Source organism: Rhinopithecus roxellana, chromosome 19 (assembly GCF_007565055.1).
Source record: "Rhinopithecus roxellana isolate Shanxi Qingling chromosome 19, ASM756505v1, whole genome shotgun sequence".
Lineage (NCBI taxonomy): Eukaryota > Metazoa > Chordata > Mammalia > Primates > Cercopithecidae > Rhinopithecus > Rhinopithecus roxellana.
The window spans coordinates 42,414,240-42,432,084 of record NC_044567.1 but is presented as its reverse complement, the minus strand read 5'-3'; the positions used below and the strand labels follow the sequence as shown (position 1 = coordinate 42,432,084).

Below are 17,845 nucleotides of genomic sequence, written 5' to 3'. Positions count from 1 at the left end.
GACTACAGGAATAGAACTAGAAATGGAAAAAAGATAGCATTCACCACATCTCAATCCTGAATCCAAGAGTCTAAGATAGTTCCCCACTCCTATCCCAGGCTTAGAGGATTAGATGAATCTCCTGGAAGGAAGACTCTTCCTTGAAACATTTCTTTCTATCTATTGGGATAGTTCGGGAAATCCACAGGGACAGTTCAAGTCACCTTTGTCCTCTACTTTCTGTTGCATTCTCAGTCTTGTTCTCTTTTCAGAAACTGCTTGGTAACTATTATATAGCTAAAGAAGAGCATTCTGACCTCTGCCCTGGGACTTCCTGGATCCTCCCCTTCTTGTAAATACAAGGGCAGAGCTGGCATCCCAGGGAGCCAGGAAGCAGTGAGCCCAGGAGTCCTCGGCTAGCCCTGCCTGCCCTCCAGGAGGATGAAGGTCTCCGTGGCTGTCCTCTCCTGCCTCATGCTTGTTGCTGCCCTTGGATCCCAGGCCCAGGTTACAAATGGTGAGTCCAGTGAACTTTCTCCCAGGCGACCAGGTCCGTGGTAACTCAGGCTCTGGGACAGAGACACATTGTGACTCCTCTCCAGCCCAGGCATGGTTGTGGAACTTATTTAAAAACCACCAGCAGAGTGTAGACCTGGCTCTGTCTGCAGCCTTTGGACCCTTGGAGGAGGAAATGTATACACGTGACTGGTCCCATTTGGGGCCAATTATTTCCCTTTTCACAGCAAAAATTATCTGATTCTTTCTCTTAGCTGATATTTTAGCTGGAACAAAAGAACTGTAATTAAATTGTAAATTTGTAAAAAGAATCATAGACGTTTACAGTGCTAGAACTGCTATCTACCATCTGGTGTAAAATTGTGATTTGGGAGAGGAAAAGGAACCAGCTAGGTAAGTGACTCACCCATGATCACTGTCTCATTTGTTCCTGTGGAATCTTAATTTGTGGCAGTGAATGTCAACACAAAGAGGCCGATGACATTGAAAAAAGAATGTATTATTTACATTTCCCAAGAGAAGGAGGTACACAGTGCCACACAGGGCCCCAAGGGAAGCATCCAGGGCAGGAGTCACAATCAGGAGAGAAGGGATGACCTATGCCAGAACCTTTATTGGGGTTTCCAGGGGGAAAGCAAGGCAGCCCAGAGCATACGGTTTAGGGCTAGGTCGTCTGAATAAGCCTTTCAGGCTTTGGGATATAGGGATAGTCTCTAGTTGTCTAGTACTCATCCTTAGTATGACTTAGAACAGTGGAAATACTGGCTTGGTGTGTGAGAGTTAGGAAAGGAGGTGGCTGGGCACATGGGCTCAGGATTTGTTGATTTGTATATGAAAGGTCTAAACCCTTTGCTATCTCTATGAATTGGTTAGCCCTGCAATGGGCAGTCTCTCCCAAGCTGTCAAGATTTTTTTTTCTTTTTTTTTGAGATAGAGTTTCGCTCTGTCTCCCAGGGTGGAGTACAGTGGTGAGATCTCGGATCACTGCAACCTCAGCCTCCCGGGTTCGGTTGATTATCCTTCCTTAGCCTATGGAGTTGTTGGGATTAAGGCACGCGCCACCAAGCCCAGCTGATTTTTGTATTTTTTTAGTAGAGACAGGGTTTTGCCTTGTTGGCCAGACTAGTCTTGAACTCCCGGCCTCAGGTGATCTTCCCAGCTCGGCCTCCCAAAGTGTTGGGATTACAGGTGTGAGCCATCGTGCCTGACCACTGTAAAGACTTTTTTTTCTTTTTTTTTTTTTGAGACAGAGTCTCGCTCTGTCGCCCAGGCTGAAGTGCAGTGGCGCGATCTCAGCTCACTGCAAGCTCCGCCTCCCGTTTTCACACCATTCTCCTTCCTCAGCCTCCCGAGTAGCTGGGACTACAGGCGCCCACCACATCGCCCAGCTAATTTTTTGTATTTTTAGTACAGGCGGGGTTTCACCATGTTAGCCAGGATGGTCTCAATCTCCTGACCTTGTGATCCGCCCACCTTGGCCTCCCAAAGTTCTGGGATTACAGGCTTGAGCCACCGTGCCTGGCCGCATTTTTCTATTTAGCATAATACAGGTATGCCATCCCTTATCAAAATCCTATAAGGCTAGATGTATTTTGGAATACAGAATTTCTCTGGTTTTCAAAAGGTAATACAAGCTAGGCATGGTGGCTCACCTAGAATCCCAGCACTTCGGGAGGCTGAGCCAGGAAAATTGCTTGACCCCAGGAGTTCAAGACCATCCTGGGCATCATAGCAAGACCTCATCACTACAAAAAGTTAAACTATTGGCTAGGAATTGTGGCTCCCACCTGTAATCCCACCTTCTCAGGAGGCTGAGGCAAGAGGATCCCTTGAGCCCAGGACCTCCAGGCTGCAGTGAGTTATGATCATACCACTGTGCCCCAGCCTGGGTGACAGAACAAGACCCTGTTTCAATTAAAAAAAAAAAAAAAAAAAAAAAGTAATACATACCTAGATGGTACTTATCCTTGGTGGGGTCAAGGAAGACTGTTTCAATCAAACACAGCAATCTTTCTACAGCAAACACATGAATATTTCTGCTAACTGGGATGAATAAAGACCATAATAGACTCACTTCACTTAAGGGGATATTGTGCCACCATATGTGCGGATAAAACCTTTCAGTTTTCAGAGCCCTATAATAAAAAAATATTCCAGAAATGTGTAGAAAGACTTGTAGACTGTGTCACATCATGTAGACATTCCATTAACTGAACCATGTTAGGTTCAGTTGCTTTTAGTATTTCAGAGTCAATACAAAGATTTCACGTCTACATTTTGAAAATGTCCCTGAAAAGTCTCAGGGCCCTAAAGGAATAAATGGGCCAGGAGGCAGGCCTAGAACCCAGACAGGTGGTGGTGGTCCAACTTCAGAGCCTTTCTGCCTCAGGAGGGGGATGAGCAATGGGGTGGGTGGAGATGCTGAAACATACTGCTGCCGTCCAGTGATTTCCTTCCCGGTCCTGTTTCTTCCAGATGCAGAGACAGAGTTCATGTCAAAGCTTCCACTGAAAAATCCAGTAGTTCTGAGCCGTAAGTGATCAGATACAGCATATATTTAAAAGCAGCCAGCAGGTGCAGGTCTGCACTATGGAATCCATTGTCCCTGTTTACAGAACAGGAGGAGAATGAGAGGGCCTGAGGGTGGTAAACATCTCCAAGGAAGATCAAGATGGGCTAGGGGGACCCCCTCCATAAATGCCTTCTCTGTTCCCCTCTGGCTGCTCCAAGAGCCTGCTCCTTTGGAGAAGAAGGTGCTCTCTGATGCCTGCAAGTGTCTGCAGATGCCTTCCCCTTCTGGGGGAAATGTTCCTGGTCCTGCTGTGGCCCACCCTGTGCCTCAGACACACCGCACAACCCTGGGGAGGGTCTGAAGCAGGGAGATGCCAGCAAGTGCTGGCCACGGAGGAGGAAACATGTCTTCCGAGGCTTATGCCTTCTCATCCTCCACAGTGCTTTTGAGGAGAAAGATTGGCCCTCAAATGACCCTTTCTCTTGCTGCAGGCTTTCACCTTGCTACTGACTGCTGCATCTCCTACATCTCACAAAGCATCCCGTGTTCACTCATGAAAAGTTATTTTGAAACGAGCAGCGAGTGCTCCAAGCCGGGTGTCATGTAAGTGCCAAGCTCATCAACCATGTGTTGGGGAAGAAGCAGCCCACAGCGTCTTGCAGGGAGGACCCGATGGATGGGCGTCCATCGGGTTCCACCCTCTGGATCCTGCCAGGTATGGGGCAGCTGTGTCCTTACAAGGATCCTGCAGGGCATCAGGGATGAGACACTCTCAATGGAGAGGAGATAGGGAAGGAAGAAGAAAGCAGGCACAAGGCTGCCCAAGGACACTTCCATGAGTCATGAAGGAGTCCCACAGGCTGAGAGGGTCTCAAGAGGACACTGTCCCTGAGCTGCCATCAGCAGAGAAAGGAAAAACCAAGCTGTGTTGACTGGGAAATCTGAGGAGCAGGGAGGATGGGGCCCCCTGTCTCCCTCTGCTTGGGAGAAAGTTTGTAATATTTCTCTCCCTTGTTCCCCAGCTTCCTCACCAAGAAGGGGCGACAAGTCTGTGCCAAACCCAGTGGTCCGGGAGTTCAGAATTGCATGAAACAGCTGAAGCCCTAACCAATATAATAATAAAGAGACAAAAGAGGCCAGCCACCCACCTCCAACACCTCCTGTGAGTTTCTTGGCCTGAATTACTTTAAAAATATATATGTTGTTGTGTCTGGTAATGAAAGTCATGCATCTAATAAAGAGTATTCAATTTTTAACTTTGCTTGAGTTTAAAGAGGAAATAAACTAATATAAAACTGAAGAAACTGCTAAGTCCCAACAGGATTAAATACAAATTCACTTTATATCTCATCTTCTCCTTTCTACTGAAATAACTAATCTTCAAAGGCTTGGTTACAATTTCAAGAAAGTTTCTTTTACTCCATCATTTGCCCAGTTCACACCATTTTCTAGTGTACTTAACATTTGATCCATTATAATCCCATAACAATTCTTATTTTTTCCCATGATTTCCTTTTGATATTTTTCTATTAACCAAAAGAGAAATACTTTTTTTTCCTTATCATTCCATATTTGCACTTGCATATTTACACCATCTGTTTCATGGTAACTACTTCATTCTTCGAGACAGTCTCCAAGGACCTTCTAACTTCCTATTCCAACTTGCAGAAATGCTTTCTAGACCTGCCAAAATAATAATAATAATAATATCATACTGGGATTTCTTCTCATTACACACCTGAGTTCATTCCACCATGACAGGTAGCCCACAACTTCCTCTTCCTCTTCCTTCCTTCCTAAAATGGTTTATTTTTCATTTTGCTAGAATATCCTTGAACTGCCTTCTGCTTTAAAAGATGACAAAGGCAAACACTCTCCTTTGCTCCATAGGTGACAAGGCAGGCATCCCCAACTCAGGTTTGGCCAATCTATGCTTCCTTCCAGAGATCTGAGCCTGGAACAAGTGTTGCAGAGAAGCAGAAAAAGAGAGGACTCCATCCAGGTGACACTGGTGGTGGCAACAGCTTCCAGATTCTGGAAGCAGCAGTGCCAGCACACGTACCCCATGACCAGTGCTGGAGGTCAGCAATGTTAACTGCAGTGCCCAGCAGCAGTGGCAGCATTCACACCAGTTGACTCTTGTGGCATGATTTTGGATGTGGCATTGGAGCTGGTCTCTCTAGGATTCTACCTCCGCCTCCCAAGTTCAAGCAATTCTCCTACCTCAGCCTCCCTAGTAGCTGGGATTATAGGCGCCCGCCACCACACCCGGCTAATTTCTGTATTTTTAGTAGAGACAGGGTTTCGCCATGTTGGCCAGGCTGGTCTTGAACTCCTAACCTGAGATGATCCGCCCACCTTGGCCTCCCAAAGTACTGGGATTACAGGCATGAACCACTGCGCTCAGCCTTTACCTAGTTTCCAAGTCTTCCTGACACTACCCAAAATCTTTTCAGTAAAGTCCTTTTTGCTTAATCAACCAGAGTCAGTTTCTATTGCTTTCCAACAAGAAACTCCAAATGATATGAACAATAAACTTTCTGGGACTTTGAAGATCTAAAAACTTTGTTCTTGATGTTTGAAAATGGTTCAACTGAATATGAAAGTTCAGAACAATGTAGACATTCTTCAATTGTCTTCTAGCATCTCAGACAGGGCCAAAATTCCAAAGCCAGTTGATTTCTTATTCCTTAGTAAGAAAAAAAAAATTTTAGACCCTCCGGGAATTTTTAGAATTTTTTTCTTTTTCTATTTTCTTTATTTTTATAATTTCAACTTTAATTTTGGATTCAGGGGCTACATGTGCAGGTTTATTGCCTGGGTATATTGCATGAAGTCTGGGGTACAATTGATCCCATCACCCAAGTACTGAGCACAGTATCCAATAGTTTTTCAACCCTTGCCCCCTTCCCTCCCTCCCTCCTCTAGTAGTCCCCAGTGTCTATTGTTGCCATCTTTATGTCCAAGTGTAACCAATGTTTAGCTCCCACTTGCAAGTGAAAACATGCAGCATTTGGTTTTCTGTTCCTGCATTAATTCAGTTAAGATAATGGCCTCAACTTTATCCATGTTGCTCCAAAGGACATGATTTCATTCTTTTTATGGCTACCTAGGAAGTGTCTCATGGTGTATCTGTACCACATTTTTGTATCCAATCCACATTGATGGGTACTTAGGTTGATTCCATGTCTTTGCTACTGTGAATAGTGCTCTGATGAACATACGAGGGCATGTGTCTTTTTTTGTACAATTATTTATATTAATATATACCCAGTAATGGGATTGCTGGGTTGAATGGTAGTTTGGTTTTAAGTTATTTAAGAAATCACCAAACTGCTTTTCACAGTGGCTGAACTAATTTACATTCCCACCAACAGTGTATATCTGTTCCCTTTTTCTCTGCAGCCTCGTTGGCATGTTATTTTTTTGACTTTTTACTAATAGCTATTCTGACTGGTATGAGACAGTAACTCATTTTGGGTTTGATTTGCATTTCTCTGATGATTAGTGATGTTGAGCATTTTTTCATGTGTTTGTTGCCTGCGTATATGTCTTCTTTTGAGGAATGTATGTTCATGTCTTTTGCCCATTTTTTAGTGGAGTTATTTGTTTTTGGCTGTTCAATTGTTTAAGGCACTTATAGATTCTGGATGTTAGACCTTTGTTGGACGTATAGTTTGCAAATATTTTTTCCCATTCTGTAAGTTTTCCGTTTACTCTGTTGATGAGTTTCTTTTGCTGTACACAAGCTCTTGAGTTTAATTGAGCACTTGTCAATTTTTGTTTTTATTGCAATTGCTTTTGGGGATTTAGTCATAATTTATTTGCCAAGGCCAATGTCCAGAATGGTGTTTCCTAGGTTTTCTTCTAAGATTCTTATAGTTCGAGGTCTTATATTTGAATTTTGAATCCATCTTGAGTTATTTTGTGTATAAGGTGAAAAATAGGGATCTAGTTTCATTCTTATGCACATGGCTAGCCAGCTATCCCAGTACCATTTATTGAACAGGGAAATCCTTACCCCTTTGCTTATTTTTGTTGACTCTGTCAAAGATCAGATGACTGTAGGTGTGCAGCTTTATTTCTGGATTTTCTATTCTGTTCTACTGGTCTATGAATCTGTTTTTGTACCAATACCATGCTGGTTTGTTTACTGTAGCTTCATAGTATACTTTGAAGTCTGGTAATATGATGCCTCTAGGTTTGCTCTTTTTGTTTAGGATTGATTTGGCTATTTGGGCTCTTTTTATTGGTTCCATATGAATTTTAGAATAGTTTTTCTAGTTCTATGAAAAATGACATTGGTGGTTTGAGAGAAACAGCATTGAATCTGGAGATTGCCTGGACAATATGGTCATTATAATGATATTGATTCTTCCAGTCCATGAGCATGGAATGTTTTTCCATTTGTTCATGTCATATATGATTTCTTTCAGCAGTGTTTTGTAATTTTCATTGTAGAGATCTTTCACCTCCTTGGTTGCGTGTGTGTGTGTGTGTGTGTGTGTGTGTGTGTGTGTGTGTGTGTGTGTGCGCGCATGGCTATTGTAAATGAGATTGCATTCTTGATTTGGCACTCAGTTTGAATGTTATTGGTATATAAAAATGCTACTGGTTTTTGCACATTGATTTTGTATCCTGAAGCTTTACTGAAGTTGTTTATCACTTCCAGAGCCTTTTGGCAGAGGCTTTAGGATTTTCATATCCTTGGTGAGGTTGTCAGCTTAATGTCTGGCAGACAGAGTAAGGGGATAGGGATGGGGGTAGGTTTTCTTGTCCTTGACCAGAAGTTATCCAGGGGACTGTCCAATTCTCTCTCTGGCCCACTGTCTTCTCCAAGAGGTTCCCACAGCAAATACCCCTTTTTATTTTGAGAACTGTGCTTGTAGCTTTATCCTGGGGCAAATGCCCTACCTGACTATCCTGAATGGGAACTAGCAAGGTCATGGCGTATTCACTGAACCCGAATGTCTTCTCCCAGTACCCACTGACTCTGATCGTCACATTATCCAGGATTCTGCTGGGAAAAATCCTCTTTTGTCTATGATCTTCTCCTTCACCTATATGAGGATATGTGTTTTTTTCAGCCTTCTTGTGATCTGCCATCAAGCTGACTCATGTTCTTTTTTTTTTTTTTTTTTTTTTGAGATGGAGTCTTGCTCTGTTGCCCAGGCTGAAGTGTAGTGGTGTGATCTCTACCTCTCAAGTTCAAGCAATTCTCCCACCTCAGCCTCCTGAGTAGCTGGGATTACAGGTGACTGCCACCACGCCCAGTTAATTTTTGTAGTTTTTACAGAGACAGGGTTTCACCATGTTGGCCAGGCTGGTCTCAAACTCCCGACCTCAAGTGATCTACATGCCTTGGCCTCCCAAAGTGCTGGGATTACAGGTGTGAGCCACCACGCCCGACCCCATGTTCTTTATATAGAGCAGAAATGTCTCACTTTATGGTAGACCAATGTCATCTTTTCTGACTCCTTACTGCTACTATGAATTCTATTTATTTTTATATTTCTTCTGTCATTTCTACAGGATTTACAGAGACGAAAAAGACAAACACAGATGCTCAGAGTTCTGGCTTACTTCGTTTGTTCGTTTTGTTTATTGAGACAGGGTCTTAACTCTGTCACCCAGTCCGGAGTGCAGTGGCACAGTCTTGGCTCACTCACCTTTACTCAACCTCCTGGGTTCAAGTGATTCTCCCAACTCAGCCCCTTGAGTAGCTGGGACTACAGGCGTGTGCTACCCCACACCCAGCTAATTTTGATTTTTTGTAGAGACACAGTCTCACTTGTTGCCCAGGCTGGTCTTGAACTCCTGGGCTCAAGTAATCCTCCTGCCTTGGCCTCCCAAAGTGTTGGGATTACAGATGTGAGCCACCACACCTGGCCTCTGGCATACATTTTGATCCAGTTATGATCTTTTATGTTGCTCTCACTGCTCCACTGAATGCTGTTGAATTCAGAAGCTTTGAGTTGAAAGCAGTTCACTGGTACCTAAATTTATGACTAGGGGATGGCAATTCAGAAGCTTCTGGATTCTCCATGGAGATTTTGTCTCAGAGTCTTAGAAAATTTAAATGGTTCTAGACCTAAGTAGGATTCATGTGGTTTCACTGGTTTCTCTCTGACAGGTCAAGTTTTTAGCTTAGAAGGATGAAATGAGGAGGGAGAGCATCTGGGCAGTGTGGATGCCAAAGGGTCACTGGGTCATGACAATGGCAACTCAACAGAAATGAGGGATAAAAACCAAGACTTTCCTTTTTTCTCCTCTGTCACGCAGGCTGGAGTGCAAGGGCGCAATCTCGGCTCACTGCAACCTCCACCTCCTGGGTTCAAACGATTCTCCTGCCTCAGCCTCCTGAGTAGCTGGGATTACAGGGATCCACCCCCACGCCCAGCAGATTTTTGTATTTTTAGTAGAGATGGGGTTTTTCCATGCTGGCTGGGCTGGTTTCAAACTCCTGACCTCAAATGATCTGCCTGCCTCAGCCTCCCAAAGTTCTGGGATTATAGGCATGAGCCACCCACCAGACCCAGCCCAAGATTTTCCATTCTAACCAAGCATCTAGCCACTCACAGAAGGTCTTTGAGGTCTTGGAGGGGACAAAAAAAACATATCATGTGCAGGTTAATTGCATAATACACACTCTGCTCTCACAGTTCCTCAGAAACAGCATGTTCTTTTTTGCTTCCTGGCTTTGTGTGGTACCCTCTGCCAGGCATGCCCTCCTCTCAACTCTGCTAAGCAAAACTCAACCCAAACTCAAAAAATGCCTCGCAAGGGCATTTTTCTATTGGCCTCCTGAGGTTTGGGCCCAGCTGCTTCCAGCGTCACCTATGCCCAGTGAGTGCAGCATTGCTTGGGTATGGGCTGGGGGAAAACACGACAGTGCGGGGTCCCTCCTAGGCCCCCTTTTCTCAGCTGATTTCTTAGAATAAGCTGCCTTTAGAGACAACCAAAACTATTTATCACTCTTCCATTTTACCTACTCTTCTTTTCAGAAACTGGGGGGAAACAGAAGGTTGTTAAAATACAGCTAAAGTTGGTGGGTATGTGCACAGTGTGACTTGCCCGCTCCGATGTCATTTTTCAGCTCAGAGGAACAAAGTGGGAGAGTATAGGAGCTCTGAGTGGGTCTCAGGAAACAGGGGCCCCTTATGCCATTCTTTGGATAGTGAGGATGCTGCCTGGAATGGAGCTGGAAAACAGGAGCAGCCCTTTCCACCCAGGCATCTGGCCACCCTCAGTGACCTCTGAGGCCATTGCGATGCACACCCAAGTTTCCATTCAGCAGGGTCACATAACATGCACACACCGGATTTCTCCACTCCATAACCACAACATGCGCCTGTTTGTACAGGGCTCTTGGCCTGCAATGTCCTTCCTGCTACCTCTATAATTCAATCTTGGGGTGACTGCTGTCACCTCCTTGCTTCTACTATAAGAGCCATGAAACTTCTCAATCAGAAAATAGATGAAAAATCACCTAATCCGGTGATTTTTAAAACTTTTTAGACCACAAAACCTTTTCTTCAAGCAAAATCTTCCACAGAGGCCCAATATGTAAAACAAACAAACAAAAAAAAAATGGGTTGAGTAGGGCACAAGACACCACTCTTAAATGTAGCGGGACCTCCACAATAGTCCCTGAGGCCTCCAGAGCTCCAGGGAGCTCAGTGTAAAAACCACTGATCCAGTCCAAGGGCCTCATTTACAGAGGAGGGAACGGGGGAAAGTAAAATGGCCACAGTACAAAGGAAGCACAGGCAAGGTTAGGTTAGGATTTGGGTGTCCTAACTCTGTGGCCATTGTCCTTGGGGCTTGCTGTGGGCATCCTGCTCTCTCTGCAGGTTGTTGGTTGAGTGGGGACATGGGCAGGGTGGAGCATTAGGAGGGGTGGGTCTGAATTCCCAAATGGCATGTCTCCAAATCCATATTGGGATTTCTTCCAAATATTCCTCCTATTGGAGCACCTTTCCCAAACAAGGCATGAAGGCTGCATGATATTGGCCAAGTCCCTAGCCTTCTCTGCCAGTCGGCCCCCAGAGATGGTGTGAGAAGATCTGAGTGTGCTGTGCTGCTCTTCAATCCTGGAGTTGAAAGTCATCTGCCAGTCTTTTCAAGAGGGATTGAAGAAAAGGAGGGAGGGTGATTACTGATGAGGGAGGAGGAAAAGAGGAGCCCAGGAGTACTACGGAGAAGGAGAAGATGAGGAAAGCCTACTCTCCCCTCCAAGTTCTGCGGGGCTGTCTCCTCCTTCCTTCCCTCCTCCATGCCCTAGGCTTGTAGGATCAGCCAATTGTATGGCCTTTAACAAAGGACCCCTCCTCAGCATCCGATGCTGTCTCCTCAGGGGGACCTTACCACCGTCAGAGTGCTGCCTCACCTACACTACCCACAAGATCCCGCGTCAGCGGATTATGGATTATTATGAGACCAACAGCCAGTGTTCCAAGCCCGGAATTGTGTAGGTGGCACACACACATCACACTGTGAGGAGAGGAAGCCAGCAGGGCCTCCTCGAGGGAGGCAGGGAGTGGTCGTGGAATGGGGACCCCCAGTGTACCTCCCAGGTGTGACTGCAAGGGGAGACACAGCTGAGGGGCAACCTGGGTGCTTTCTGGCTGGAGCCTGCAGGAGCCATGGGGAAGCTGACCCTATGGATGGGGGAAGGTGACAGAAAAGGGAGAAGAAGGCAAGAGGGCACTTCCTCGGGGGGACACAGAGACTAGATGGGTCTAGGGGTCCTAGGGACCGAAGAGCATGTCTCAGAGAGGAGACAGGCTCTAAGCGGCCTCTACCAAAGAAAGGAGAAGCAGTCTAGGTCAGGTGGGGAATTTAGGAGGCAGGGAGGGTGGACTCTCTCTTCCGGCCACTGGGCCCTTCGGTTTGTGATCCTTCTCCCTCTTGCTCCACAGCTTCATCACCAAAAGGGGCCATTCCATCTGCACCAACCCCAGGGACAAGTGGGTCCAGGACTATATCAAGCACATGGAGGAGAACTGAGTGACCCAGAGAGGGTGGAGAAGGCACAGCTCAGAGACCTAAACAGAAGATGCCAAAACCCCCTTCCTCCACCCACTCCTAACTCTCAGCCCCAGCCACCCTCTGGGAGCTTCCCTGCCTTGAATTAAAGACCACTTATGCCCTTCCCTGGCCTCATTCCTTTCTACTGGATTTACTCATTGGTCACACACTGAGGATACCAGGGAGTCCAGCCGGGTGTGGCACCCTCAGCATCAAGCCTCGCTCTGCAGAAGTTTTGCTGGAGCCTGGTACAAAAAAATAGGTCAAGCCTGCAATGCAGGTAGTGAGAAGCAGAAAGTGAGAAAGAAAAGCAGTGTAAAGTCTGTCTCCTCCTCAACAACAACAATACCAGACCCCGTTTTCTTAATGCTTTCTATACTGCAAGCACTCTGCTAGGCAGTCTGTATGCATTATCTTATTTAAGCTTCATGACAAGTGTAAAAGCTAAGAATCATCATTTGATTTTATAGGTAACACTTCATAAAGGGCTCTCTATAGCAGTCAAACTCCATAGTCCTTTTTTCTGTGCTGTTTCCAAGGTCTTTTTTCACTGCTGTCTGGAATAGGAATGATTCATGAAGACATTTTACCTAATCTCTCCCCTTCACTTACATACACCAGATTATACTATATTGTTTTACTAACAGCCTTCAAGGTGGAAAAGGGTCCGGAGGCACCTGAAGAGAGAGGAGGCTGTGGGGCAGGTCCAGCCAGAGCCCAGGCCAGAGGGGCTGAAGCTGGAGCCCTAGAGCACAGTCGCAGGTTGTCAGGTGCACAGAGTTGAGCATCCCCTGCTGGTCATGGTTGGCCACGGGGGCACCCAGGAGGGATCAGCAGGCTGGCTACACCTAAAAATTGGTCCAAAGTCCAAGGTCCAAAGAGATAAATAAAAACACTGACAAATAAGTCAAACGGTCCAGCAACAAATGGGGACCCAAGGATCAGGCACATTGGGGTTTTTTTTGGGAGTATTAGCATAAGCTGTGACATGAAAGAGTGTGAGGTCAATCATGTGGCCTTGGACTGAGAGGGGGCATATCCTTCTCAGAGGCAACTAAGCCCTACCCTTGCCTCAGTCTGGGCTCTGTAATCCTGCTTTGTGCTCATTCTCCCCAAGACTGATCACCTGGGGGAAGCTGGGGTGGTTCAACCCTGCCTGCCCCTTCCCCAACATACAGATGGTGGCAGGTAACATGGTGAAATCAAACAGATCTGGTTTTTCATCCTGCCTGTCCACCCAGGTGGACTTGGACAATTTATTTAGCCTCTAAGCCTCAGTAGTCCCAGGGAAGTCATCATCGCTACTTCACTATTTTAAGGATTATATCAGATAGGGCATGTAAGGTAGCTGACACACATTCCTCCATGTGAATTCAAATTCTACTGAATTCAGCTCTGCACCAAGTCCCATCCTCCACTGCCCTCTGTTTCAGCAAACACTGAGGCCTGTTGTTTCTCCTCCTCTACCCGCTCTGATGTGGTCAAGGTCCAGAGAGCTGAGCAGTTGGCAAGCGGACCACTAGCAGCAGACAACATCTTCACTCAGCTCTCCCGGAAGCCATACAGCCCCGCTGAAAGGTTGAAGGTCTCCGAGGCTCCCCTGTCTCTCCTCATCCTCATCCTTATCATTACTTCTGCTTCTTGCAGCCAGCCAAGTGAGTCCACTTGTCTCTGTAGGGCAGGAACAAGAAAAGGGGATGGAGCAGCTGGCAGGGAGGTGGTGCCAAGGGTGCTGTTGGGTCTCTGGCCTTATAAGCCCCTGTGGGCTCTCCCCACCTTCATGCCTAGCTCCTGACCTCCAATTCTCCCCTTTGTAAGTAGAGCTGGGGTTGGTCCGGATCTTTCTGGGGTAAGTAGTTCCAGGAAACTGGGTCACCATTTCCTCAGGAGTCCCAATCGTGGTGAGCAGGAATGATCGCTCAGGAGGAGAGGCCAAGAAAGCTGCAGAAAATGCAACAAGAATTGCATGCAATGAAAGGGAGGGGGAAGCACGCAGATGAGAAAGAAAAGCGGTAGGTGCTCTGGAAGAACGAGTTGCGAGAGGAAGGAAGGTTCAAACAATCATGTGGGTCTAAGCCCAGGAATTGGGAGTCTGAACCGAGACACCACTTCCTCAAAGTGGCTGGCACAGGTTGCTAGGACTATCAGACAACCAAAATGAGTCCCGGAGGAATGGCTGTTTGGGAATCTATGGTCCCCTTCTCCATCCCCCAGCCTATGACTAAATAACATCTGCAGAAAAGAGGAAAGGGGTTGAAAGGTTTTTGAGCTGTGGGGAGAAGGAGAATTGCGGCCTATGGAGGATGGGGTTTGTTTTGTCCCTCCATATCTCCTCCCTCTATCATCGCTTATGAGGACGTGGTGACGGGGGTGGGGGGGACAAAGATGTGTACCACCTGCCCTAGGCTGCCCCAGCCATTCTTTTCTCTCCTGTTTTTTTTTTTGTTGTTGTTGTTGTTGTTGTTGTTGTTGTTTTCTTGCTTGTTTTATTTTGTTTTGTTTTGTTTGTGATGGAGTTTCACTCTTGTTGCCCAGGCTGGAGTGCAGTGGCGTGATCTTGGCTCACCACAATCTCCGCCTCCCGGGTTCAAGTGATTCTCCCGCCTCAGCCTCCTGAGTAGCTGGGATTACAGGCACATGCCACCACACCCAGCTAACTTTTGTATTTTTAGCAGAGATGGGGTTTCACCATGTTGGTCAGGCTGGTCTCGAACTCCTGACCTCGTGATCCGCCCGCCTCGGCCTCCCAAAGTGCTAGGATTACAGGCGTGAGCCACCACGCCTGGCCTCTTTTCTCTCTTAAGGTCACCCTGGCATGTAGTCCGGCCTGACTCTGCCTGTATAAACACAAAGGAGCAAGGGTCAGGTGCACCATGTAATCTGCCCACATACTCTCAGGATGACCCTGGACTTCGTAAACTCTGCTTTGAGAACCAGTGATATGAGCATCACTTACGGAGGGAGTGTGTGGGAGGGGGAGATGATGCTCTTTGGGAGAGTCAATCAGGCCAGCGCAGTGGGTTCAGGCTTCAAGGAAGACAGAATGGCCCACCCAAAGCATGGATCAGCAAGATGGTGCTCTCAAGATGTCCCAAGCTTTGCCACTCTCTAGAGGCAAAGGGGTCAAGCTACAAAAAGATTTGCACTCTGAAGGTTTGGGGGCTGGGAGAGATCTCTGGACTGACCTCTTGTGTAGTATCCCCAATTGATGGGTAGTCAGGACAGCTCAAAGAAAACACAGCGACAATAACCAATCAAGTCCAGTAGCCTGTGTGCATCAAAGAGACGGGAGGAAAGAGCCATTTCCAAGGCAAGAAGAGCGGTCATTACTACCATTGGCTATTAATTATAATAAGCACTGATTGAGCCTTTCTGTGTGCCAGACTCTGAGTTAAGGGCTTTCCAATCATTTTCTCACCGAATTCTAACCATGATCCTAGGATACAAGCAAGTATCATTTACCCCCACTTAGTGGATGAGGAAACTGAAACCTAGGGAGATTAAGAAATTTGCCCATGATTCAAGTCAAAATTCAAGTCAAGTCAAAATTCCAGCCCAAGCTGTCTGACACCAAAGCCTAAATCACATACCTTTTCCTTCTGCTCTAACTTCTGTCTCTAACGGCTCTACTCTCTCACCCTTCCCCCTAACCTCCGCCTCTTCAATGCCCTAAGATAGAGGCCAAATTACTCAGTAGTTCAGCAGGTGTGTGAACAGACCCTCCTGTCTCTCCAGTTTCATCTCTGCCCATTCATTCCTTCCTACCTTTCATGCCAGCCACCCAAACTGCCCAGCACTCCCAAGACACACTGAGCTTCCCCTACCTTCAAGCTTTCCTGCATTTCTTTCTTCCAGACTCTACAAGTCCTTTGTGTGTCTAAATCTTTTTTTTTTCCTTTTGAGATGGAGTCACTCCTTCCTCCAGGCTGGAGTGCAGTGGCACCATCTTGGCTCACCGCAACCTCTCACTCCCGGGTTTAAGTGATTCTCCTGCCTCAGCCTCCCGAGTAGCTAGGATTACAGGCATGCGCCACCACGCCCGGCTAATTTTTGTTAGTAGAGACAGGGTTTCACTATGTTGGCCAGGCTGGTCTCAAACTTCTGACCTCAGATGATTCGCCCGCCTCGGCCTCCCAAAGTGCTGGGATTACAGGCCTGAGCCACAACACCCAGCTGTGTGTCTAAATCCTGCTCATCCTTTACGAATCAATGCAGGCCTCACTTGCTTTGAGACTTCTTCCTCAACCACCGAGGATGGGTTAGGGGCCCCTCATTCTGTTCCCATAGCACCTTATGCCAAAGTCTGTTCTATCCTGGACCACGTTCTATGGTAGTGTTTGTTTAACTTTTCAATTTCCCTTTCAACCCTGACTACTCTGTAAGTTACTTAAGGGTAGTGACTGTATCCTCCTCATGTTTTTACCCCCATAGAGCCCGGCATATAATACTAGCTCAACCCATGTTTGCCAGATCAAGTCACCAATAAACAAAAGAGTGAGCCAGCTTCCCCCCGGTTCCTTGGCAAGTGTGAATAGCCAAGTCATTTGTAGCTGACACTCAGCTCAGAGGCTGAGGGTTCTAAATGTATGTCCCCCAGAGGGATTCATCTTTTGCCCTTTCTCCATTACCTGTCAGGCTATCATTGGTCTCCTCTAACAGACGGCTTTGCTATCAGAGCAGTGAAACACAAATGGTAGGAGACAGAGGTGGGCAGTGGTGGTCTCCCCTCTGCTTCCCTGGCTCAGCTTGCAATGTGATTCCTTCAGAAGTTCCTGAGTGGGTGAACACCCCATCCACCTGCTGCCTGAAGTTTTGTGAGAAAGTGTTGCCAAGGAGACTGGTGGTGGGATACAGGAAGGCCCTTAACTGTGACCTGCCAGCAATCATGTAAGCACATCCTCGTAGATATTTCTGTGCAGGGGGACAGGGAGCCCAGGGGCAGGAAGGAGACACATGGGACCAAGAGGTCTCTATGCTAGAAGCAGTGGAGTAGTGGCTACGGGTTTGGCCTTTGGCTCTCACGGGCCTGGGATTAATTCCTGATTTTGCCACTTTTAGCTACGTGGTCCATTGTGAAACCCAAGCTTGAGGGTCTAGGCTGAGTGGAGAAGGGACTGAGAGAAGGGATGGTAAGGTTCTGAAGCCAGAGAGGGAGGCTGTCTGAGGGAACCCAGCCAGGAGAGGCCCAGGGAAGCTTTAAAGAACATAAGGTGAGTGCCACGTGAACCAGAGGTGGGGGTGTGCACTGGACCCCTGCGTGAGTCTGCAGCCCATGACGGTCTAATTCTGCCTCTGCAGCTTCATCACCAAAAGGAACCGAGAAGTCTGCACCCACCCCAGTGACAACTGGGTCCAAGAATACATCAAGAATCCCAACCTAATTTTGCTGCCCTCCAGGAACTTGGCCACGGTTAAAATTATTACAGCAAAGAATGACTAAGCCCAGCTCCTCAACTCCCAGTGATGACCGGGCTTTAGTGGAAGCCCTTGTTTACGGAAGAGAGGGGTAAACCTGTGAAAACAAGAGAAGCCTTATTAGGCTGAAACTAGCCAGTCACATTGAGAGAAACAGAACAATGATCAAAATAAAGGAGTATTTCGAATATTTTCTCAATCTCAGGAGGAAATACCAAAGTTAAGGGATGTGGGCAGAGATACACTCTTTTATTTTTATATTTTTATTTTATTTTACTTTTTTTTTTGAGATAGGGTCTTACTCTGTCACCTGGGCTGCAGTGCAGTGGTGTGATCTTGGCTCATTTGATCTTGGCTCACTGTAACCTCCACCTCCCAGTCTCAAGTGATCCT

General features: G+C 46.7%; 3 protein-coding genes across 5 annotated transcripts; all 3 read left to right on the top strand.

Moving 5' to 3' along the window:
• The first annotated feature begins 371 nt into the window (after nt 1-371).
• On the top strand, nt 372-12,010 carry CCL15 (C-C motif chemokine ligand 15). Of its 3 annotated transcripts, none has more exons than XR_750146.2 (5): nt 372-496; nt 2,971-3,027; nt 3,499-3,610; nt 4,030-4,169; nt 11,929-12,010. XR_750146.2 is itself a non-coding variant. In XM_010383458.1 (4 exons), the coding sequence occupies exons 1-4, from the start codon at nt 421-423 to the stop codon at nt 4,112-4,114; spliced, it is 330 nt and encodes a 109-aa protein (XP_010381760.1). In that variant the 5' UTR covers nt 372-420; the 3' UTR covers nt 4,115-4,263. The 3 variants fall into 3 exon arrangements, 1 of the variants encoding a protein (XP_010381760.1); XR_750147.1 differs by lacking the exon at nt 11,929-12,010 and adding an exon at nt 11,364-11,436; XM_010383458.1 differs by lacking the exon at nt 11,929-12,010 and having other exon boundaries at nt 4,030-4,263.
• Nucleotides 4,864-12,124, top strand: CCL14 (C-C motif chemokine ligand 14). Its single transcript, XM_010383462.2, has 4 exons — nt 4,864-4,924; nt 10,012-10,063; nt 11,364-11,477; nt 11,929-12,124. The coding sequence occupies exons 1-4, from the start codon at nt 4,864-4,866 to the stop codon at nt 12,014-12,016; spliced, it is 315 nt and encodes a 104-aa protein (XP_010381764.1). The 3' UTR covers nt 12,017-12,124.
• A 1,091-nt stretch (nt 12,125-13,215) lies between these two features.
• Nucleotides 13,216-17,582, top strand: CCL16 (C-C motif chemokine ligand 16). Its single transcript, XM_010383461.2, is given in 4 exon segments — nt 13,216-13,225; nt 13,471-13,692; nt 16,804-16,924; nt 17,336-17,582. Coding segments are annotated over 4 exon segments (519 nt in total). The 3' UTR covers nt 17,502-17,582.
• Nucleotides 17,583-17,845: the final 263 nt, after the last annotated feature.